Source organism: Rhinoderma darwinii, chromosome 3 (genome assembly GCF_050947455.1).
Source record: "Rhinoderma darwinii isolate aRhiDar2 chromosome 3, aRhiDar2.hap1, whole genome shotgun sequence".
In the NCBI taxonomy this organism is placed as follows: Eukaryota; Metazoa; Chordata; class Amphibia; order Anura; family Rhinodermatidae; genus Rhinoderma; species Rhinoderma darwinii.
This window is the reverse complement of record NC_134689.1, coordinates 426205746-426230268: the sequence shown is the minus strand read 5'-3', so window position 1 is coordinate 426230268 and position 24523 is coordinate 426205746. Positions and strand designations below refer to the sequence as shown.

The 24523-nt window shown below is 38.4% G+C and overlaps 1 protein-coding gene across 2 annotated transcripts in view; it reads right to left on the bottom strand.

Annotated features, from left to right (window-relative positions):
• Positions 1 to 2884: 2884 nt before the first annotated feature.
• Positions 2885 to 24523, bottom strand: part of LOC142750294 (uncharacterized) — a 39788-nt gene continuing 18149 nt past the window's right edge. Inside the window, exon 6 of one of the 2 annotated variants that reach the window (XM_075859283.1) lies at positions 2885 to 4476. In XM_075859283.1, the coding sequence (XP_075715398.1) occupies positions 3062 to 4476 (1415 nt within the window). In that variant the 3' untranslated portion in view covers positions 2885 to 3061. The remainder of the gene's footprint in view (positions 4477 to 24523) is intronic. The other variant, XM_075859284.1, reaches the window with a different exon arrangement.

Below are 24523 nucleotides of genomic sequence, written 5' to 3'. Positions count from 1 at the left end.
TGCGGCATTGATGCGTACAGAACCTGCAGCAATTCTGCCACGTCTGAACATGCCCTAAGGCTGAGCTCACACGTCGCAGATTTTACGCAGCTTTTCATTGCAAATTTTACTCTTTGCAATGCAAAAGGTTGAGATCTGCGTCAAATCCGCAACAAAATCTGAAACAAGTTTGTGAGTAATCGGGTGAACTCTGCCTAAGGGTTCCAACACACATAGCGGATTTGTTGGAGACTTTTCACCGCTTTTCCACAGCATTTTTTGCAGCATTTCAACAGCAAAACGTCAGAGGTCATTAACCCCCTGAGGTCTGAGCCATTTTTTTCTTTTTTCTTTTAATTTTTCACTCCCCACCTTCCAGGAGCCATAACTCTTTACTTTTTCCATCAATGGAGCGGTGTGAGGGCTTTTCTTTTGCGGGAGGAGTTGTAGTTTCTATAAGTAGCATTTAAAGCACCATATAATGTACTGGGAAACTGGAAATAGAATATTTGCGGGCTGAAGTTGGAAAAATCTTTGATTCCACCATAGTTTTTTGGGTTTCATTTTTACGGATTTCACCGTGCAGTAATAACAAAAACTAACTTTATTATATGGCTCAATACGATTACGGTGATAGCAAATTTATATAGTTTTTTAAAAATTTTACTACTTTTTAAAAAAAAAAGTGTTTCCATACATTGTGAGAGCCAGAACTTTTTATTTATGTGTTCTGGTGTCCCTGCCGTTCACTTTATGTTGGTGAAACTTTCTGTGACTTCAAAACTAGATAAACTAACCAGAACTTACCGGTCCTGATACATTTTCCAAAGATGGGTCACACTGGGAAGAGTCTAAGATGTATGATTATTGACCATGTTCCTGTACATCGAAGAGCAGCCAACTCGAAAGTTGATTTTTCGTCTTAGCACTAAAACCTCAAGGGTCAAACATTGATATCAGCATAGGTCCAGGTATATGAATAATGTATATGTTGTTTCACCCTTTAGGCTTTATTCACACGAACGTGTCCGCTTTGCACGCCTAAAAAAGGCAGTTGCAGTTTCGTGTGACACCCGTGTACGGTGCGTGTCTGTGTTTTTTACGCGCGTATGTCATCCGTATGTCACGCGTTTTTTACATCAGCAAAATAAACTGAAGGTGTTTTTTTTCCTCATCATTTCTTTAGCAACTGTTGAGTGAAAAATGCATGGAATACGGATGTGCGTCCACGTTCTGTACGTGATTTTCATGCACCCATTGACTTCAATAGTTGCGTGATGTGCAAAAAATGCACAAGTATCGGACATGCAGTGAGTTTCACACATCGGACACACGCTGCCTGAAAAACACTGAATGTCTGAATGGCCCCATTGAATTGCATAGGTCCGTGTGACCTTCGTTGTTTTAACGCACTTAACACGGACGTGAAATACGCTCGTGTGAATAAGGCCTTAGCCCTACAATGTATGCGTGTCCACCTGAGTTGTTTAGATATACATGTAACTAATGGATTATGTGATACTTTAATTGTTTATAGAATTATTTTTTCTTTCTTACCATTTTGCCTCCTAGATATTTATGGTAGACTTATAGGCCACACCAATACAATCTCATCCTGTTTTCTGTTCTCCGGCATCACAATATCGTGAATATATCATTTTTTACATAATTGTGAAGGCCACTTGGCAATCTTTTGATTTTAGAACATTAGTTATTTCCATGTATATCCCATTGACTTTATTATGTCTGTATATCTCTGTATATAATGAGCTTCACGTGCTCACAATTATATATAGTATCACACCTCTCTTGTGTAGACATTTACAGGACATGTTAAACGCCCCTGTATTCAATAGATGGCTATCTGGGACCCGCTAACATAGAGGCTACAAATGATCACACATTGGCACCTTCAATGCCGGATTGCCTTGGTATTATCTGCAAGGGGCACATCTGGGAATTTAAACTGCAACAATATAGATCAAATATACTATCTACAACAATGACCGTATTATCACATAGTGGCCTAATATGACCTGGTAATGAATTATTGATGGGCATTTTCTATGATGAGTATAAATGGTCTACATTAAATTAATTTTTATTGTGAGTGATACACGGTGACCTCATCGCTGCCAATGACTGAATTCACTTCACATTATAAAAGGAGTTTTCATGGATTAGAATCACATGGCTGCTTTCTTCCAAAAAACAGCACCACACCTTTCAACAGGTTCTGTGTGGTATTGCAGCTGGTCCCCGTTCACTTCATTATGTTTTTAGCTGAGCTGTAATACCACATACAACCTGGAACATGTTTTTTTTGGAAGTAAGCAGCCATGGGTTTCTAATCCTGACTCTAACTCTAAAAACACCCAACTGGTCCAGGGTTTCAGATCCAGTATAAGAGACATGAGCTGGGGCCGTCCAGGTGAATAATCAATATCAAGAATAAAGTCTAGTAAAGCAGTGAATTGGCCAGAACACACTGAATCTGAGCGCATGGTCACTGTTCACTACAGATAACAGGAGAACAACCCAGCACGTGCAGCCGCCTCTCTGTCAGGAATGGAGGATTGGTGGATATTATGTAGGTGCTGCCAGAGATAGGAATGATTTTCTAATAAGGTATAATACTACTTGAAAAAACAAAAATAAAATCCTAATAACCCAAATAATTAGCATATTGTGTTGTCTGACATTTCATGTTAATTGATTCATAGATTTTAGGAATGATGTAGTGTTGTTAATGGCAAGTTCAACAAGGTTTATTTTAAGGTGTGGCCAGGATGTTCATGGGCGGGGCTAAGGAGGAGCAAAACTCTGACATTTACGTCTTAACAGTTTTTCATTGCTGTACAAGTAAAAATTAACTTATTAAAAAATAAAGATGACAACTCGTAGGTGATCCCCAAATCGTATTTAATTCTAAGTGGTTTAATTGAGAAATGTTTTTATATAATTTGAATATTATTTTTAATATTTCAGTAGGTTATTAATAATTTGATAAAAAATTATACTATAAAATATTATTTATGCAATATAAACTTTTTTTTTTTTTTATTCAGAAGATTTCATGACATCACTGAATTTTCTCCACATCTATTACTGATAGATATTGAAACTTTGCTTGGGTCAAATCCACAAAGTGTAATTCTCGGTTGTCTAATTCAGAAGGTCTGATTGGGTAAGCTTTGAAATCTAAACCTATCTGGAAAAGTCCCTTTGCACAGCCCCATCCTGTTGCACGGATATTGTACAGGCCATAGGTGTCGATCCCTCCAGTGTTTACACATCCCACATGCCATCCACCTCGGTTTCCCAGGCGTCCTGTAGATTTTCCATTGGAGAATCCTATGGTCAGTTCAACCATATTGCAATTATTTTCACACAACTGTATGGATTTTACACGACTGTTATTTAAAGGTATTTCATGGAGCTTTCCACCATCGCTATTACCTATAAATGAACCACTGTTTGTGCTATAGATTAACTGAAGGCCGTCAATAATATTCCATTCTCTAACATTGATGCTAGTTACATCACCACCCATATTGTTGTCATCACCTGGTGTCCATGCGTGAGAATTTTCATTTCCCCACCCAATATTCGGTGAAATGGGGCCAAAACTAGCGATGGACATGGATGGCGGTATCACTGAGGGATTATTTTCATTTCCAGGTATGAAATTATCCAGGTAAAAGGTTGTCACCATTATTTGCAGTAGTTCCCCATTCCGAAAACCAAACATGTTCTTTTTTAAAGCTTCACATATAGGTTTAAATAAATTCTTATTGTTGGGACCCACAACACCAGAATACCTATAATTGCCTGTATCTCCGGTCATTTCATCATATACTGACCCATGTGGTTCATATGTAAAAAATGGAGGAATAGGTATAAACCTACGGCCAGAACCTAACTTTATAGTAATTCTTGAATTTCTCCATTCAACCCATTTGGAGTAAATGTCCTTCATGCAATCTTTATATGATGATATCTGATCCTCCAGATCCTTTCTCCAGACAGCAGTGTTGTCCTCATCGTACATCTTCATTCCATGCAGAAGTCTTTCCTTTAGGATTAATAGGTGCTGAGTGCTGTGAGTGACCACTAGAGGGATAAGTTGCACAGAATTTTTGGACTCTGTAAGCTTGTAGAACAGTTCATTGCTTGCATGGATCATAGACGACATCAATGAGCCCTTTTCTCTCATCTGAGCTTCTACATACATCTGCATAGTTTTTTGTAGAGCATGGATTTCATTATTCCTTTCCTGAAGTTCAAATTCAAGGATTTTCTTGTCTATCAGTCCGTCAACTTCCTTCAGCATGAGGCTCCAGATATCTTTTTTAGAAGTTGGCCAAAAAGCTTTTAATAGTGCGCTGATAATTTTTCCAACTGGTATACCTTCAATAGGGGGAATCAGGGATGTGATGCTGACCAAAATGGTTTTCATTCTGTCGTTCCATGTGTCTCCCAGAAAACCTTCTAAAACTTACAAATATAAAACGATCCATTATTCAAAACCTGCACATTCATAAACATTAGATCCTATATAAGATATAACATTTTTTAAAGTGGTATTTCCATCCAAGACAATTTTCTTATATCCACAGGGCATGCCTTATATGTCTGAGAGGCGTGGGGTCCCACCTCTTGGACCTGCACCTACTGTATGTGGAAAACAGGAATCTTCTGACCCACATCCTGTCTAATTAGGCAGAGAATGCATGTAGCAGTGTGCACAACTTTCTCCCCATCTACTTCTATGGGAGTTAAAGAAATAGTCGAGCAGCCGTAGTCCATACAGCGAATTTTCCTAGTGATATATTTCTGCTTTACAAATTAAAAAATAAATAAACATGAGGTTCACACTTAAGTCAACTCAGGGGAGGGACAGGGGATAGGCAGTGTAGGCAGCCATCTAGGGCCCCAGTTGGAGGGGCACAATTTATGGATTTTTAAAAAAAAACTAAGATAAGTGACAGAGTGAGCCAGGAGAGTAGGTATAGGAGCCAGCGAGGCCCGATTACAGTCACATGGTATGGTGGCCATGCACTGAGAACTGTGTATGTAATGAAGAGATAAGGGTGAAAGGAAACGTAGACTGTTCTATTATAAACAACAATGTTAGGCATTGGTAGGAAATGGGCAGGTGACAGGAAGCAATCAAATTTAGAATTGTCAATTAAAAACAGCTATTATACTGAGTCAAATTGCCACTTCATCAGGGCCTATTTTAAGTAGGTCCCTACTGTAATATTATGTGCAGTAACGCATGGTGATCACAATGTGTACTGAGATGGCAAAATCTATAGGTAATAAATAACCAAGTCTCCCCATTCCTTCACACCAGAGAGAAAGTGTATGGAGCCGTGATCGAACATGTGAGCTGCTGCTCAATACTTTATGGAGAACTTGGAAACATCCGATATAGAGAATATCTGGGAACTTACTTCTTTGACATTGTGCTGGTTTTTGTTTTGTTTTTTTGCTTTTAGAGCATTATTATTGCTACAATCACATCACACACGGGGAGGTACATGTTGAACAGTAAGAGATATAGATTCCCCTGTTGTGAGTTGCTCATCTCACATCTAGAGAAAAGAACGTAGCAATGACGCCTGAAATATTTAGTATTATTTAGCAAAAATGTTTGATTGGACCGAATGGGTTGAGCGGAAAATAACAAGATGTCCGAATAGCCATGGAATGGGTGCTACAAAAGAGAAGATCGACGTTGGCAGAAATAAATTAACTAAGACATTATCGTGCCAATTGTATCGTTTGGAGTATAGAGATGAAATATTGTAACAGGGGGGGGGGCTCGCGGGAACACAGGGACCTGTGGCAGCTTGTATTACCAAAGATAGACGTGGATTTGGTGTGTCGATAAATGCATGAAAAAGGGAGCCACGGATTAAACCCTCCAGTCAGTCCGTAACCATTTTTACTTCCCGAGACTGGAAGAAGTAGCAAGACATGTCTATGGAGAATGTGCGACATGCATAGTACACAGGACAGCAGAACAGCTAAAGGAGCATGATGGTCATAGAGACAGGTATACCAATACAACTGCCGACGGTCGACTTTTTTACCATTTAAGAAGTCAGATTTGGTCACAAATATGCAGTGGTGTGTGTAGGTCACTTTTCAAAATTTGCAATGGTGGATTCCAAACAGCGAATTCCGTGTGGAAATCTGTTATCCATCTCTACATATAGGGTTGCCCGAAGCGGCTACTATTTGATTGAATTGGAGCTCAACCTGGAACTGTGTGAAATGCACAGAAACAAAAAGTTAGGACAACACCGTATCATCTACAGGGCAGTGGACAATGTGAGCGGCTCAACCGAATGCTTGTCAGTTTCCTGGGAACCCTCGAAGAACAGTGTTCAGAGTATGTAGAGGACCTGGTTTGTGACTATAATCATTTGGTGCACCAAACCACAGGATTTTTTGCAGGTGTTTAGCTGCCCAAGTTCGTTACCATCAGCCATTCTATTGGAGACCACGGAACCTGAAGAGAACAGATCCCCTTTGCAGTGGGTACAAGAATATCAATGACGTCTGAATATAGAAAATAATGGTTTAGAGCAGTGGTCTCAAATACGCGGTCTGTGTTTGAGACCCCAAATATGGACAGTGATGTCAGTGGCTTCCCCAGAGACAGAGCCATGACTAAGAGCACCAGCCGTGCTTGAAACGCGTAGGCCCATTACACCTACCTAATACTGCCTTGACGCCAAGCCTGTTATTGAAATTTTAAACAAATCTTTTGATACCAATAAAAGTGGGAATACGTTCCTTTTTAAAGTACATCACTGCAGCGCTGGATCAAATCCTTTCTTTTTGTACTCCTGGGCAGAGCGCTAGTATAGGCTCCGCTCCGGGACTCTGTGGAATCCCCTGACATCACTGTTCATATATGGACAGTGATGTCTGGGGCTTTCCCAGAGCCAGAGTCCCAGGCAGAGCACTATTAAAGGCTCTGCTCCGGGACTCTGTGGAATCCCCTGACATCACTGTCCATGTAAGGACAGCGATATCTGGGGCTTCCCCAGAACCGGGGTCCGCTAGTATAGGCTCCACTCCTCGACTCTGTAGAATCCGCTGACATCACTGTCCTTATATGGACAGTGATGTCAGGGGCTTCCCCAGAGTCCCAGAGCAGAGCAATAGTCATTCTGCTCTAGGACTATGGCTCTGGGGAAGCCCCTGACATCACTCTGCATATATGGACAGTGATGTCAGGAGCAGAGCTGGAGTCCCAGGCATAGCGCTAGTGCGGCTCTGCTCTGGGACTCCAGCTCTGGGCAAGCCCCTGACATCACTGTCCATATATGGACACAGGTGTCATTGTCTTCCCCAGAGTTCTATGGCAGACTATAGTAGTGCTCTGCTCTGGGACACCGACTCTAGAGTTGCTACTGACATCACATTCAGGTCCAGGAGGATCTTCTAACGTCACTGTCTATGGACAGTGACGTTAGGGGCTTCTCCGGCAGAGGAATCCCCAACCAAAGCATCGGCAACTCCTAGAGGGAGCCCCAATGGAGCTATCTACTGAGGGTGTGTGTGTGTGTGTGTGTGTGTGTGTGTGTGTGTGGCACTATCTTCAAGGGATGTGTTTGTCATTATCTACAGAGGGCAGTGTGGCATTATCTACAGAAGTCACTGTGGCATTATCTTCAGAGGGCACTGTGGCATTATCTACCTGGTGTGTGGCAGTATCTACAGAGGGCACTGTCGCAGTATCTACAGAGGGCACTGTGGCATTATCTATAGAGGACTCTGTGGCACTATCTATAAAGGGGCTGCCCAATCTTAACATTTGTGTGTCTGCCAAACGCTGCCAACTGAGCTGCCGGACTGCATTTAGCGACACTTAAACTGGAAAACCGGATTGTTCAAATAAGCACGTGGAGAAAACTCACTAATTTCTGTTAAGTTTAAACCTAGCAGTAGTATTATAGTAATGTAGTATTATAGTGATGTAGTATTATTATAGTAATGTAGTATTATAGTAATGTAATATTATTATTATTATTATTATTATTGTAATAGAGTATTATTATGGTGATGTAGTATTGTTATAGTAATGTAGTATTATTATAGTAATGTAGTATTATTATAGTAATGTGTTATTATATTGATGTAGTATTATTATAGTAATGTAGTCTTTAACCCCTTCCCGTCATTTGCCGTAAATATACGTCATGGAAAGCCACTGCTTCCCGCAAAATGTCGTATACTTACTCCAAATGTTTGGCACCGGCTCAGAAGCTGAGTCGGTGCCATAATCGCCGGATCTCAGCTGTATCTGACAGCTGACATCCGGCTGTAATGGCGGGGACCGAAATTAGCTTCGATCCCCGCCATTAACCCCTTAAGTGCAGCGCTCAAACGCGATCGCTGCACTTAAAGTGTTTGCAGCTCATTGGAACCCCAGCAATGAAATTGCCGGGGTTCCGGTGGCTGCAATGGCAACCGGAGGCCTAATACTGGCCTCCCGGTCTGCCTAGCACCGAAGCCGGTCAAGATCCGCCCGGCGGCGGAGCCTGATCGGCTTCCATAGCTGCCGGCAAGATGGCGCCGGGTCAGGAGCTGATCCGGCGTCATCAGCGGTGGAAGTCAGCTGTATGTTACAGCTGACATCCACCTGTAACGGCAGGAACCGGAGCTAGCTCCGATCCCTGCCATTAACCCCTTCGATGCAGCAATCGAAAGCGATTGCTGCATCGTAGCGGTTACTAGCAGATCGCCAGCCCTGACAGGCAATTAGGACTGGCGACTGCTGTTATGGCAACAGGAGACACAATGGTCTCCTGCTCTGCCATTACGGAAGCCGATTTAGGCCCCGCCGGGAGGTGAAGCCTAATCGGCTTGCTGTCAGTGAATGACTGACAGATCTAATACATTGCACTACATAGGTAGTGCAATGTATTAGAAAAAAAAATATCTGACCGTTGGACCTTCAAGTCCCCTAGTGGGACTTGAGAAAAAGTGTAAAAAACGGATAAAAAAGTGTAAAAAAAAGTGCAAAAAATAAAAGTTTGAAAACAATAAAAGTTTCAAGTAATCAAATAAAACACAATCCCCCTTTTACTCTTATCAAGTCCTTTATTATTGAAAAATAATAATAAACCATATGTATTTTGTATCGCCACGACCGTAACGACCTGAGGTATCAAAATATTGTATTATTTATTGCACGCGGTGAACAGCGTAAAAAAAACCGTAAAAAACTTTACCAGAGTTTCTGTTTTTTGGTCACTTTGCCCTACAAATATTAGAATAAAAAGTGATCAAAAAGTCGCACGTATCCAAAAATGGTACCTATAAAAACTATAGCTCGTCACGCAAAAACAAGCCTACATACACCTCCGTCGACAAAAAAATTAAAAAGTTATGGTTCTCACAACTTGGCGACAGAAAAAATACATTCTTTTTACAAAAGTAATTTTATTGTGCAAAAAGTTGTAAAACATAAAAAAAGTGCTATAAATTAGGTATCGGCGGAATCGTACTGACCCGCAGAATAAAGTTAACATGTAATTTATAACGCGTGGTGAACGCTGTATAAAAAAGACGAAAAAAGCTGTGCCAGAATTGCGTTTTTTGTTTACCTGGCATCCCAAAAAATAGGATAAAAGGTGATCAAAAAGTTGCATGTACCCCAAAATGGTACCAATAATAACTACAGCTTGTCCCGCAACAAACCAGCCCTCATACCGCTACGTCTATGAAAAATAAAATTAGTTATGGCTCCAATAAGTCAGGAAATAAAAAAATATGCAGTTGTGCCCGAGGGGAACATTTCTTCTGTTTCAAGAAGCGATTTATCAAGGACCTAAAATTAGGGAACCAGGAAGGGGAGAGCCCAAACATATCCGCTGGAAGCGACGGTGCCCGTATTATACCAGGACAACACTTTCCCAGCAAAATTCCCCAAACTACAAAGGCGTGGAGTGTGGACCAAAAGGGGGATAAGAAATGACACCATTTATCAGTGCGACACCGGCCTGTGCAGAAAGGATTGCTTCACAGCGTAACACACATCTATGGATTTTTTTTTTTTTTTTACCCCATTATTATACCACCTGACTATACCCCTTATATACTCCGCCCCGCTTACATGTACCCCCACATTATAAATGGAAACACCAGCAATACTCAAACAAATATAGTATCAAGCAAAATCCGCTCTCCAAAAGCCAAATGGTGCTCCCTCGGCTCTGAACCCTACAGCGCGCCCAAACAGCAGTTTCTTTCAACATATATGGCATTGTCATACCCGGGAGAACCCTTTTAACAATTTTTGGGGTGTGTGTCTCCAGCGTCGTAAGCTTGGCATGACATATTTGCCACTGAATGGCATATCTAGGGAAAAATATAAATTTTTAATTTGCACCATCCGCAGTGCATTCATTTATGGAAAAGACCTGTGGGGTGAAAATGCTCACTACACCCCTTAATAAATGCCTTGAGGGGTGCAGTTTCCATAATGGGGTCACTTCTCAGGGGTTTCTTTTTATTATTTCACATCTGAGCCTCTGCAGTTGTGAACCAATACTTTGTAAATCGCCAAATTAGGCCTCCACTCTGCATGGTACTCTTCACTCCTGAGCCCTGTCATATGTCCAGGCAAAAGATTAGGGTCACATGTAGGGTGTTTCTAAAACCGGGAAACACTGCATAATAATTAGAGACCTGTCTTGTTATGGTGGCACAAGCCGGGCACCACATATTGGCATATCTATGGGAAAAAATCCCATTTTCACTCTGCAACATCGAGTGCACACTAATTTCTACAAAACACCTGCAGGGTTAAAATGCTTACTACACCCCTTGGTAAATGCATTGAGGGGTGTAGTTTCCAAAATGGGGTCACTTCTGGGGGGTTTCCACTGTTTTGGGCCCACAGGCGCCCAGAAACCAATCCAGCAACATCTGCACTCCAAATGGCGGTCCTTCCCTTCTGAGCCCTGCCGTTTGCCCAAACAGCAGTTTATGACCACATATGGGGTATTGCCGTACTCGGGAGAAATTGCTTTACAAATGTCTTTTTTCCTTTATTTGTTGAGAAAATGAAAAAATTTGCGCTAAAGCTACGTCTTATTGAAGAAAAAGGATTGTTTTTATTTTCACTGCCCAATTCTAATAAGTTCTATGAAACATCTGTGGGGTCAAAACGCTCACTACACCCCTAGATGAATTCCTCAAGGGGTTTAGTTTCCTAAATGCAGTCACTTTTTGGGCGTTTTCATTGTTTTGTCCCTTCAGGGGCTTTGCAAATGTGACATGGCCTCCGCAAACCATTCCTGCTAAATGTGAACTCCAAAAGCCAAATAGCGCTCTTTCCCTTCTCAGCCACGCCGTGTCTCCAAACAACCGTTTATTACCACATGTGGGGTATTGTTTTACTCGGGAGAAATTGCTTTACAAATTTTGCAGTGCTTTTTCTCCTTTAGTCCTTGTGGAAATGAGAAAAAAAATCGCTAAACCTACATTTTAGATTTTAATTTTCACGGCCTACTTCCAATAATTTCTGTAAAAAACCTGTGCGGTCAAAATGCTCACTATACCCCTAGATAATTTCCTTGAGGGGTGTAGTTTCCCAGATGGGGTCACTTTTGGGGGATTTTCACTGTTTTGGCACCGCAAGAGCCCTTCAACCCTGACATGGTGCCTAAAATATATTCTAACAATAATAAGGCCCCAAAATCCACTAGGTGCTCCTTTGCTTCTGAGGCCGGTGCTTCAGTCCAGTAGTACGCTACGGCCATATGTGGGATATTTCCTAAAACTGCAGAAACTGGGCAACAAATATTGAGTTGCATTTCTCTGGTAAAACTTCTGTGTTATAAAAAAAATTGTATTAAAAATGTATTTCTGCAAAAAAATATGAAATTTGTAAATTTCACCTCTACTTTGCTTTAATTTCTGTGAAATGTGTGAAGGGTTAAGACATTTTCTAAATGCTGTTTTGAATACTTTGAGGGGTGAAGTTTTTAAATTGGGGTGACTTTTTGGGGGTTTCTAATATATAAGGCCCACAAAGCCACTTCACAACTGAACTGCTCCTGTAAAAATAGCCTTTTGAAATTTTCTTGAAAATGTGAGAAATTGCTGCTAAAGTTCTAAGCCTTGTGATGTCATAGAAAAATAAAAGGATGTTCAAAAAACGATGCCAATCTAAAGTAGACACATGGGGGATGTTAATTAGCAAGAATTTTGTGTGGTATAACTGCTGTCTTACAAGCAGATACATTTACATTTAGAAAAATGCAAATTTTTGCAATTTTTCGCTAAATTTTGGTGTTTTTCACAATTAAATACTGAACATATTGATCAAATTTTGCCAGTATCTTAAAGTGCAATGTGTCACGAGAAAACAATCTCAGAATCGCTTGGATAGATGAAAGCATTCCGTAGTTATTACCACATAAAGTGACACATGTCAGATTTGAAAAATGAGGCTCGGTCAGGAAGGTCAAAAGTGGCTAAAGAGGGAAGGGGTTAAGTAATGTAATATTATTGTTATAGTAATGTAGTATTATTAAAGTTATGTAGTATTGGTATAGTAAAGTAGTATTATAGTAATGTAGTATTATTATAGTAATGTAATATAATGGTAATGTAGTATTGTTATAGTATTGTAGTGTAAGGGCATGACCAGACGTGGCGGAATTGCTCTGGAATTCCGCTGCAGACAGTCCGCTGCGGAAAAAAGCAGCGTACACGTTTCTCCATTGCTTTCCACAGCTTTTTAGTTAGGTTCGTGCAAACGTTGCGAAAAACTCCGCTGCAGACCATAGGCTGCGGTGCGGAATTTGGTGTCCGCAGCATACACTGGCTGTTGTGGACGTGTAGCGGAATTTCTCCATTGACTTCAATGGAGAGTCAAAATTCCACAATGAAGTCTGCAGATGTTATGTGTGCTGCGGAGCGTATTGGCTTTAAGAACATGATATTTCTTCTTTCTGGATGGACCTATGTATTTCTAGGTCTATAGCCAGACTGAACGGCCGTAATCACGGGCCGTTATTAGGGCATGGGCAGGCCCATAGAAGTCAATGGGGCTCCCGTAATTACGGGTGACTACGTGTGTGCACCCGTAATTACGGGAGGGTTGCTAGGCGACGTTAGTAGATAGTCTCTGTCCAGGGTGCTGAAAGAGTTAAGCGATCGGCAGTAACTGTTTCAATATAGATCAACGTTTAAAAAAATAGAAGTTCCTACTTACCGAGAACTCCCTGCTTCTTCCTCCAGTCCGGCCTCCCAGGATCACGTTTCAGTCCAAGTGACGGCTGCAGCCAATCACAGGCTGCAGCGGTCTCATGGACTGCCGCGTCATCCAGGGAGGTCGGGCTGGATGGTGAAAGAGGGACGCGTCACCAAGGCAACGGCCGGTAAGTATGAAATTCTTTTACTTTTACTAGGGAAAGGGCTGTCCATTCTCTCTATCCTGCACTGATACAGAGAAGGGAAGCACTTTCACCTGAAGACGCAACGGCTAATCCGCATCAATTTCCTACCCATTTTAGGCAGAGCCGGAACAGAATCTGCAACGCAGATTATGTGCGGCATTTATGCGGACAGTGGCGGCAGAAACACGCCACGTCTGGTCATGCCCTTATAGTAATTTAGCATTGTTAGGGTATGTGCACACGTAGTGACCAAAAACGTCTGAAAATACAGAGCTGTTTTCAAGGGAAAACAGCCCCTGATTTTCAGACCTTTTTTTTAGCAACTCACGTTTTCATTATAATAATGTAGTATTGTTATAGTAATGTAATATTGTTATAGTAATGTAGTGTTATAGTAATGTAGTTTTGTAGTAATATAATATTATCATAGAAATGTGGTATTATACTAATGTCGTATTGTTATTGTAATGTAGTATTATTATAGTAATGTAGTATTATAGTAATGTAGTATTATAGTAATGTAGTATTGTTAAAGTAATGTAGTGTTATAGTAATGCAGTATTATTATAGTAATGTGGTATTATACTCATGTAGTATTATTATGGTAATGTGGTATTGTTATAGTAATGTGGTATTGTTATAGTAATGTAGTATTATAGTAATGCAGTATTATTATAGTAATGTAGTATTATAATAATGTAGTATTATTATGGTAATGTGGTATTGTTATAGTAATGTAGTATTATTATAGTAATGTAGTATTATAGTAATGCAGTAGTATTATAGTAATGTAGTATTATAATAATGTAGTATTATTATAGTAATGTAGTATTGTTATATTAATGTAGTATTATAGTAATGTAGTATTATTATAGTAATGTAGTATTGTTCTAGTAATGCAGTATTATTATAGTAATGTAGTATTGTTATAGTAATGTAGTATTATTATAGTAATGTGGTATTATACTAATGTAGTATTGCTATAGTAATGTAGTATTATAGTAATGTGGTATTATTATAGTAATGTAGTATTATTATGGTAATGTGGTATTGTTATAGTAATGTAGTATTATAGTAATGCAGTATTGTTATAGTAATGTAGTATTATTATGGTAATGTGGTATTGTTATAGTAATGTAGTATTATTATAGTAATATAGTATCATTATAATAATGTAGTATTGTTATAGTAATGTAGTATTATAGTAATGCAGTATTATTATAGTAATGTAGTATTATAATAATGTAGTATTATTATAGTAATGTAGTATTATTATGGTAATGTGGTATTGTTATAGTAATGTAGTATTATAATAATGTAGTATTATTATAGTAATGTAGTATTATTATAGTAATGTATTATTGTTATAGTAATGTGGTATTGTTATAGTAATGTGGTATTATACTAAAGTAGTATTGTTATAGTCATGTAGTATTATTATGGTATTGTGGTATTGTTATAGTAATGTAGTATTATAGTAATGCAGTATTATTATAGTGATGTAGTATTATAATAATGTAGTATTATTATAGTAATGTAGTATTGTTATAGTAATGTAGTATTATTATGGTAATGTGGTATTGTTATAGTAATGTAGTATTATAATAATCTAGTATTATTATAGTAATGTAGTATTATTATAGTAATGTAGTATTGTTATAGTAATGTAGTAGTATTATAGTAATGTAGTATTGTTATAGTAATGTAGTATTATTATAGTAATATAGTATCATTATAATAATCTAGTATTATTATAGTAATGTAGTATTATTATAGTAATATAATATTGTTATAGTAATGTAGTGTTTTAGTAATGTAGTATTATTATAGTAATGTGGTATTATACTAATGTAGTATTGTTATAGTAATGTAGTATCATTATAGTAATGTAGTATTGTTATAGTAATGTAGTGTTATAATAATGTAGTATTATTATAGTAATGTAGTTTTATAGTAATGTAGTATTGTTATAGTAATGTAATATTGTTATAGTAATGTAGTGTTCTAGTAATATAGTGTTGTAGTAATATAGTATTATTATAGAAATGTGGTATTATAGTAATGTAGTATTGTTATTGTAATGTAGTATTATTATAGTAATGTAGTATTATTATAGTAATATAATATTGTTATAGTAATGTATTGTTTTAGTAATGTAGTATTGTTATAGTAATGTGGTATTATACTAATGTAGTATTGTTATAGTAATGTAGTATCATTATAGTAATGTAGTATTGTTATAGTAATGTAGTGTTATAATAATGTAGTATTATTATAGTAATGTAGTATTATAGTAATTTAGTGTTATAATAATGTAGTATTATTATAGTAATGTAGTATTATAGTAATGTAGTATTGTTATAGTAATGTAGTATTGTTATAGTAATGTAATATTGTTCTAGTAATGTAGTGTTGTAGTAATATAGTATTATTATAGAAATGTGGTATTATAGTAATGTAGTATTATAATAATGTAGTATTATTATAGTAATGTAGTATTGTTATAGTCATGTAGTATTATTATGTATTATTGATATAGTCATGTAGTATTATTATAGTAATGTAGTATTGTTATTGTAATGTAGTATTATTATAGTATTGTAGTATTATAGTAATGTAGTATTGTTAAAGTAATGTAGTGTTAAAGTAATGCAGTATTGTTATAGTAATGTAGTATTATTATGGTAATGTGGTATTGTTATAGTAACATAGTGTTATAATAATGTAGTTTTATTATAGTAATGTAGTATTATAATAATCTAGTATTATTATAGTAATGTAGTATTATTATAGTAATGTAGTATTGTTATAGTAATGTAGTATTATTATGTATTATTGATATAGTAATGTAGTATTATTATAGTAATGTAGTATAGTTATAGTAATGTAGTAGTATTATAGTAATGTAGTATTGTTATAGTAATGTAGTGTTCTAGTAATATAGTGTTGTAGTAATATAGTATTATTATAGAAATGTGGTATTATAGTAATGTAGTATTGTTATTGTAATGTAGTATTATTATAGTAATGTAGTATTATTATAGTAATATAATATTGTTATAGTAATGTATTGTTTTAGTAATGTAGTATTGTTATAGTAATGTGGTATTATACTAATGTAGTATTGTTATAGTAATGTAGTATCATTATAGTAATGTAGTATTGTTATAGTAATGTAGTGTTATAATAATGTAGTATTATTATAGTAATGTAGTATTATAGTAATTTAGTGTTATAATAATGTAGTATTATTATAGTAATGTAGTATTATAGTAATGTAGTATTGTTATAGTAATGTAGTATTGTTATAGTAATGTAATATTGTTCTAGTAATGTAGTGTTGTAGTAATATAGTATTATTATAGAAATGTGGTATTATAGTAATGTAGTATTATAATAATGTAGTATTATTATAGTAATGTAGTATTGTTATAGTCATGTAGTATTATTATGTATTATTGATATAGTCATGTAGTATTATTATAGTAATGTAGTATTGTTATTGTAATGTAGTATTATTATAGTATTGTAGTATTATAGTAATGTAGTATTGTTAAAGTAATGTAGTGTTAAAGTAATGCAGTATTGTTATAGTAATGTAGTATTATTATGGTAATGTGGTATTGTTATAGTAACATAGTGTTATAATAATGTAGTTTTATTATAGTAATGTAGTATTATAATAATCTAGTATTATTATAGTAATGTAGTATTATTATAGTAATGTAGTATTGTTATAGTAATGTAGTATTATTATGTATTATTGATATAGTAATGTAGTATTATTATAGTAATGTAGTATAGTTATAGTAATGTAGTAGTATTATAGTAATGTGGTATTATACTAATGTAGTATTGTTATAGTAATGTAGTATTGTTATAGTAATGTAGTATTATTATGTATTATTGATATAGTAATGTAGTATTATTATAGTAATGTAGTATTGTTATAGTAATGTAGTATTATAGTAGTGTAGTATTGTTATAGTAATGTAGTATTATTATAGTAATGTAGTATTATAGTAATGTAGTATTATTATAGTAATGTAGTATTGTTATAGTAATGTAGTAGTATTATAGTAATGTAGTATTGTTATAGTAATGTAGTAGTGTTATAGTAATGTAGTAGTATTATAGTAATGTAGTAGTGTTATAGTAATGTAGTAGTATTATAGTAATGTAGTATTGTTATAGTAATGTAGTATTGTTATAGTAGTTCAAATAATTAATTAATTAATTTACAATAATTTTGTAATGTATCAAATTTAAAAGTAGTGCAGCCCATCAACTTAATTTTTTTTCTATATGTGGCCAACTTACCCGGCCGAGTTTGAGACCCCTGGTTTAGAGAAAGCTATCACACCAGAAGTGTCACCCAGTCAGACAAGACAACACTAAGCCTTACATCCTGGGGATTGGGTATTAAAACGGAACAAGAGGACAGTCTGAATGCTTAAATTGGAGCTCCAATGGGAAAGACGGCCATATGTGGTGAGCAAGCGGCTAGAGCCTGAATTGCCTGTTTATGAAATATGATCGGAGGATAATTGGGGGCCTAGTGGAAACTTACGCAAAACCTATTATGGATGCTTGACATTAGAACCTCAGCTAATAGATGTTGAGAATGACGGGTGGTCGTTGTTCAAAAAATAGTAGGGAGTGAAGCAGCACAAATCCCGATCAATGAAATGGTATCTCGCTGTCCTATCTCAGATAAACCACGAGAAACCTCAAGAGAAAGACCCCACTTACACATTGGGTCGAAACGTTGTCATTTTCTACTTGCTGTTTGACGGATACATTTATTTCCTTGTTGCATACTTTTATAAATATGTGCTGTTGTCCATATTTTGATGAAAAGTTTGGGGGGTAGCTGTTACCACCAAATGGACCTAGCGCACTTGGCTAACTTTCATCAAGGGAGATGACAGAACAGGCAGAGCTCATAGACTCTAAATGAAAGCTAAGACTTAGGGCTTATTCACACGAATGTGGGAAAACTCAGACATGTACAAGTTTCACCCGTGTGGGACATGTTTTCACGGAACCCCATAGACTTGAGTCTATGGAGGGATCCGTGAAAACGGAAGAAAATAGGACGTGTTCTATTTTTCAATGGACCTTTCACCCGACCAGTTGAAACAATGGCCGTGTAAACAGCCCCAATTAAATACATGCGTCCGTGTGACAGCTGTTGTTTTAACGGCCGTCACACAAACGTATTCAATGCTTGTGTGAATAAGCCCTTACGTTACCCAAGTAGGGACAATCATGGCAGACATCCAGCCTATCTGCAGGACTATGTAGTGCTCAGGACTGCACTTGTTAACAGTGGAAAGGTGTTAGAGGGATCACTCACCTCTCTCTTATGTTGCCCTGCATGGGAACACAGTGCTGGCAGCACCAGGGAGTAGGCACGGGAACCACGGGTAGGCTCCCGAACCACAGAAGAGTCTGTGTCATGGCAACGATGCTCACAGGGACGTCCGTAATAACAAGGACACTGCCCCCACAGAGAGACGGAGAGAGGCTCCTGTTGGCTTTGTAGATGGGTATCATGTAACGACGCCAGCGTCGTAGTGATGTCCCGCTATGTGGCGGTGTCAACGGTGCAAGAGTATAGAGAATCAAGAAGGACAAGGGTTTTGTCAAAAAAAATAAGGTCTAGCCCAGAGTGCTGGCCTTGGAATAGCAGCAAAGTCTACTGCTGCTACATCCAGCACCAATCTGCTTAAGGCATAGTTCACAAGGAGTTTTTTGCAGGCAGAAAAAAATGTCCTTTAGGAAATTTGAGGCAGATTTTGAACTGCCAGCATTGTTTTAACATAGGAGAAAAAAGCCGCACTCACCCAGTTTGACGTAGAAAATTCATTAACCCCTTCCCTCTTTAGCCACTTTTGACCTTCCTGACGGAGACTCATTTTTCAAATCTGCCGTGTTTCACTTTATGTGGTAATAACGTCGGAATGCTTTCACCTATCCAAGCGATTCTGAGATTGTTTTCTCGTGACACATTGGACTTTATGTTGCTGGCAAAATTTGCTCGATATGTTCAGTATTTAATTGTGAAAAACACCAAATGTAATCGAAAAATTGCAAAAATTTGTATTTTTCTCAATTTAAATGTATCTGCTTGTAAGACAGGCAGTTATACCACACACAATTGTTGCTAATTAACATCCCCCATATGTCTACTTTAGTTTGGCATCGTTTTTTGAACATCCTTTTATTTTTCTAGGACGTTACAAGGCTTAGAACTTTAGCAGCAATTTCTCACATTTTCAAGAAAATTTCAAAAGGCTATTTTTACAGGGGTCAGTTCAGTTGTGAAGTGGCTTTGAGGGCCTTATATATAAGAAACCCCCAATAAGTCACCCCATTTTAAAAACGGCACCTCTCAAAGTGTTGAAAACTGCATTTAGAAAGTTTCTTAACCCTTTAGACATTTCACAGGATTTAAAGCAATGTAAGTGAAATTTACAAATTTTGTTTTTTTTGCAGAAATTCATTTTGAATCCATTTTTTTTGTAACACATAAAATTTTACCAAAAAAATGCAACTCAATATTTATTGCCCAGGTTCTGCAGTTTTTAGAAATATCCCACATGTGGCCCTAGTGTCCTAATGGACTGAAGCACAGGCCTCAGAAGCAAAGGAGCACCTAGTGTATTTTGGTGCCTTATTTTTATTAGAATATATTTTAGGAACCATGTCAGGTTTGAAGGGCTCTTGCGGTGCCAAAACAGTGGAAATCCCCCAAAAGTGATCCCATTTGGAAAACTACACACCTCAAGGAAATGCTCTAGGGGTATAGTGAACATTTTGACCGCACAGGTTTTTTACAGAAATTATTGGAAGTAGGCCGTAAAAAATAAATATCTACATTTTCTAAAAGAAAATGTAGGTTTAGCGATTTTTTTCTCATTTCAACAAGGACTAAAGGAGAAAAAGCATGCAAAATTTGTAAAGCAATTTCTCCCGAGTAAAACAATACCCCACATGTGGTAATTAATGGCTGTTTGGACACACGGCAGGGCTTAGAAGAGATGGAGCACCATTTGGCTTTTGGAGCTCAAATTTAGCAGGAATGGTTTGCGGAGACCATGTCACTGTAAGGGCATGACCACACGTGGCGGATTTCCTCCGCAACTGTCCGCATCAATGCCGCACAGAATCTGCGTTGCAGATTCTGCTGCGGATCTGCACAAAATGTGCAGTAAATTGATGCGGACTAGCTGCTGCGGACTGCGGTAAAAGTACTTCCCTTCTCCCTATCAGTGCAGGATAGAGAGAAGGGACAGCACTTTCCCTTGTGAAAGTCAAAGAAATTCATACTTACCGCCCGTTGTCTTGGTGACGCGTCCCTCCTTCGGCTTCCAGCCCGACCTCCCTGGATGACGCGGCAGTCCATGTGACCACTGCAGCCTGTTATTAGCCTGTGATTGGCTGCAGCCGTCACTTAGACTGAAACGTCATCCTGGGAGGCCGGACTGGAGACAGAAGCAGGGAGTTCTCGGTAAGTATGAACTTCATTTTTTTTTACAGATAGATGTATATTGGGATCGGTAGTCACTGTCCCGGGTGCAGAAACAGTTACTGCCGATCGCTTAACTCTTTCAGCACCCTGGACAGTGACTATTTACTGATGTCTCCTAGCAACGCTCCCGTCATTACGGGAGCCCCATTGACTTCCTCAGTCTGGCTGTAGACCTAGAAATACATAGGTCCAGCCAGAATGAAGAAATGTCAAGTTAAAAAAGCAAGACGGATCCGCAGCACACATAACATGTGCATGACAGCTGCGGACTTCATTGCGGAAATTAGAATCTCCATTGAAGTCAATGGAGAAATTCCGCCATGAGTCCGCCACTGCTCCGCAACAGACAGAGCATGCTGCGGACACCAAATTCCGCTCCGCAGCCTATGCTCCGCAGCGGAATTTTACGCCTCGTCTAAACGAACACTGCTAAATTAAAGTGTAAGTCAATGGACAAACGGCTCCGCTGCGGATTAACGCTGCGGAGTGTCCGCAGCGGAATTTAAGTGAAATTCCGCCACGTGTGAACCCAGCCTAAAGGATTTGCCTGACACAGCTTCTGTGTCGACGCCCGGGGTTAATCAGCTTTCATCAGCTCCAAGGTCTGCTAGAATGACGCGATCTGTTACCACTCAGGCTTGCAGACTGAGGAGAGGGGAAACCTATCACAGTCTGGCCTGACGGTTCTAGCTCCCGCCCTTGCTCTATTTATACCCTTACTTGCAGCATGTTCCTTGCCTGTGATTCTCTTGTTTCCTGGCTCAGCTTTTCAAGCTATTTACCTGATTGACCGCTGTAACATTGACCCTGGCTTGCCTGACTATTCTCCTGCTCTGTTTTGCTACTACGTACTCTCCTGGTTTTGATTCGGCTCGTTCACCACTCCTGTTGCTCACGGTTTTTCCGTGGGCAACGGCCCCTACTTCCCCCTTTGCTTCTGTGTGCCCTTGTTTTGTGTTATCTGTCTTGCACTTGCTAAGCATAGGGCCCGCCCCCAGTTGTACGCCGTCGCTTAGGACGGGCCGTGCAAGTAGGCAGGGACTGAGTTGCGGGTAGATTAGGGCTCACCTGCCGTCTCCCTACCCCAATTCATTACAGTCACATTTGCAAAGCCCCTGAGGGGACAAAACTGCGGAAACCCCGCACAAGTGACCCCATTTTGGAAACTACACCCATTGAGGAAATTATCTAGGGGTATAGTGATCGTTTTGACCCCACAGGTTTTTTGCAGAAATTATTGGAAATAAGCCCTGAAAATAAAAATCTACATTTTTTCAAAGAAAATGTAGGTTTAGCTAATATTTTCTAATTTCCACAAGGACTGAAGGAGAAAAAGCACCACAACATTTGTAAAGCAATTTCTCCCGAGTAAAACAATACCCCACATGTGGTAATAAAAAGCTGTTTGGTTACACGGCAGGGCTTAGAAGGGAAAGAGCGCTATTTGGCTTTTGGAGCTCAAATTTAGCAGGAATGGTTTGCGGAGGCCATGTCACATTTGCAGAGCCCCTGAGGGGACAAAACAATGAAAACACCCAAAAAGTTACTCCATTTAGGAATCTACACCCCTTGAGGAATTAATCTAGGGATTTAGTAAGCATTTTGACCCCACAGATGTTTCATAGAATTTATTAGAATTGGGCAGTGAAAATAAAAACAATCCTTTTTCTTCAATAAGACGCAGCTTTAGCTCAAAATTTTTAATTTTCTCAACAAATAAAGGAAAAAAAGAACCCAATATTTGTAAAGCTATTTCTCCCGAGTACGGCAATACCCCATATGTGGTCATAAACTGCTGTTTGAGCACACGGCAGGGCTCAGAAGGGAAGGAGCACCATTTGGAGTGCAGATTTTGCTGGATTGGTTTCTGGGCGCCTGTGGGACCAAAACAGTCGAAACCGCCCAGAAGTGACCACATTTTTTAAACTACACCCCTCAATGCACTCACCTAGGGGTGTACTGAGCATGTTAACCCTGTCAGTGTTTTGTAGAAATTAGTGTGCAATCCATGTTGCAGAGTAAAAATCCGATTTTTTTTTTCCATAGACATGCCAATATGTGGTGCCCAGCTTGTGCCACCATAACAAGACAAGCTCTTTAATTATTATGCATTGTTTCCCGGTTTTAGAAACACCCTACATGTGACCCTAATCTTTTGCCTGGACATTCGACCAGGCTGAGGAGTGAAAGAGTAACATGTAAAATTGAGGCCCAATTTGGCAATTTACAAAGTATTGGTTTACAATTGCAAAGGCCCAGATGTGAAATAAAAAGAAAGTGACCCCATTTTGGAAACTACACCCCTCAAGGCATTTATTAACGGGTGTAGTGAATATTTTCACCCCAAAGGTATTTTCCATAAATGAATGCGCTGCAGATGATGCAAATTAAAAATTAATACTTTTCCCCAGATATGCCATTTCAGTGGCAAATATGTTGTGCCCAGCTTATGCCACTGGAGACACACACCCCAAAAATTGTTAAAAGGGTTCTCCCGGGTATGGCGATGCCATATATGTGGAAGTAAACTGCTGTTTGGGCACACTGTAGGGTTCAGAAGGGAGGGAGCGCCATTTGGCTTTTGGAGAGCGGATTTTGCTTGGTAGTAGATTTGTTTGAGTATTGCTGGTGTTTCCGTTTATAATGTGGGGGTACATGTAAGCTGGGCAGAGTACATCAGGGGCATAGTCAGGTGGTATAATAATGGGGTAAACAATAAAATTTTCCATAGATGTGTGTTACGCTGTGAAGCAATCCTTTCTGCACAGGCCGGTGTCACACTGTTATATGGCGTCCTTTCTTATCCCCCTTTTGGTCCACACTCCGCACCATTGCAGTTTGAGGAATTTTGCTGGGAAAGTGTTGTCCTGGTATAATACGGGAACCCTCACTTCCAGCAGATATGTTTGGGCCCTCCCCTTCCTGGTTCCCTAATTTTAGGTCCTTGATAAATCGCCTCTTGAAACAGAAGAAATATTCCCCTCTGATCTGCACAACTGCATATTTTTTATTTCCTGATTTATTGGAGCCTTAACTAATTTAATTTTTTCATTGACGTAGCGGTATGAGGGCTGTTTTTTGCAGGATGAGCTGTAGTTATTATTGGTACCGTTTTGGGGTACATGCAACTTTTTGATCACCTTTTATTCTATTTTTTTGGGAGGCCAGGTAACTAAAAAAAACGCAATTCTGGCACAGCTAAATGACTATTCTAGCTGCAAACGTCTGGTTTTTAATGCAATATCTACATAGGTGTATAGAGGCCCATTTCCAGCAACCATCACTCCAGTGTTCTAATGGTACATTGTGTTTGCTAACTGTGTTAGAAGGCTAATGGATGATTAGAAAACACTTGAAAACCCTTGTGCAATTATGTTAGCACCGCTGTAAACAGTTTTGCTGTTTAGAGGAGCTATTAAACAGACCTTCCTATGAGCTAGTTGAGAATCTGGAGCATTACATTTGTGGGTTCGATTAAACTCTCAAAATGGCTAGAAAAAGAGCGCTTTCATGTGAAACTCGACAGTCTATTCTTGTTCTTAGAAATGAAGGCTATTCCATGCGAGAAATT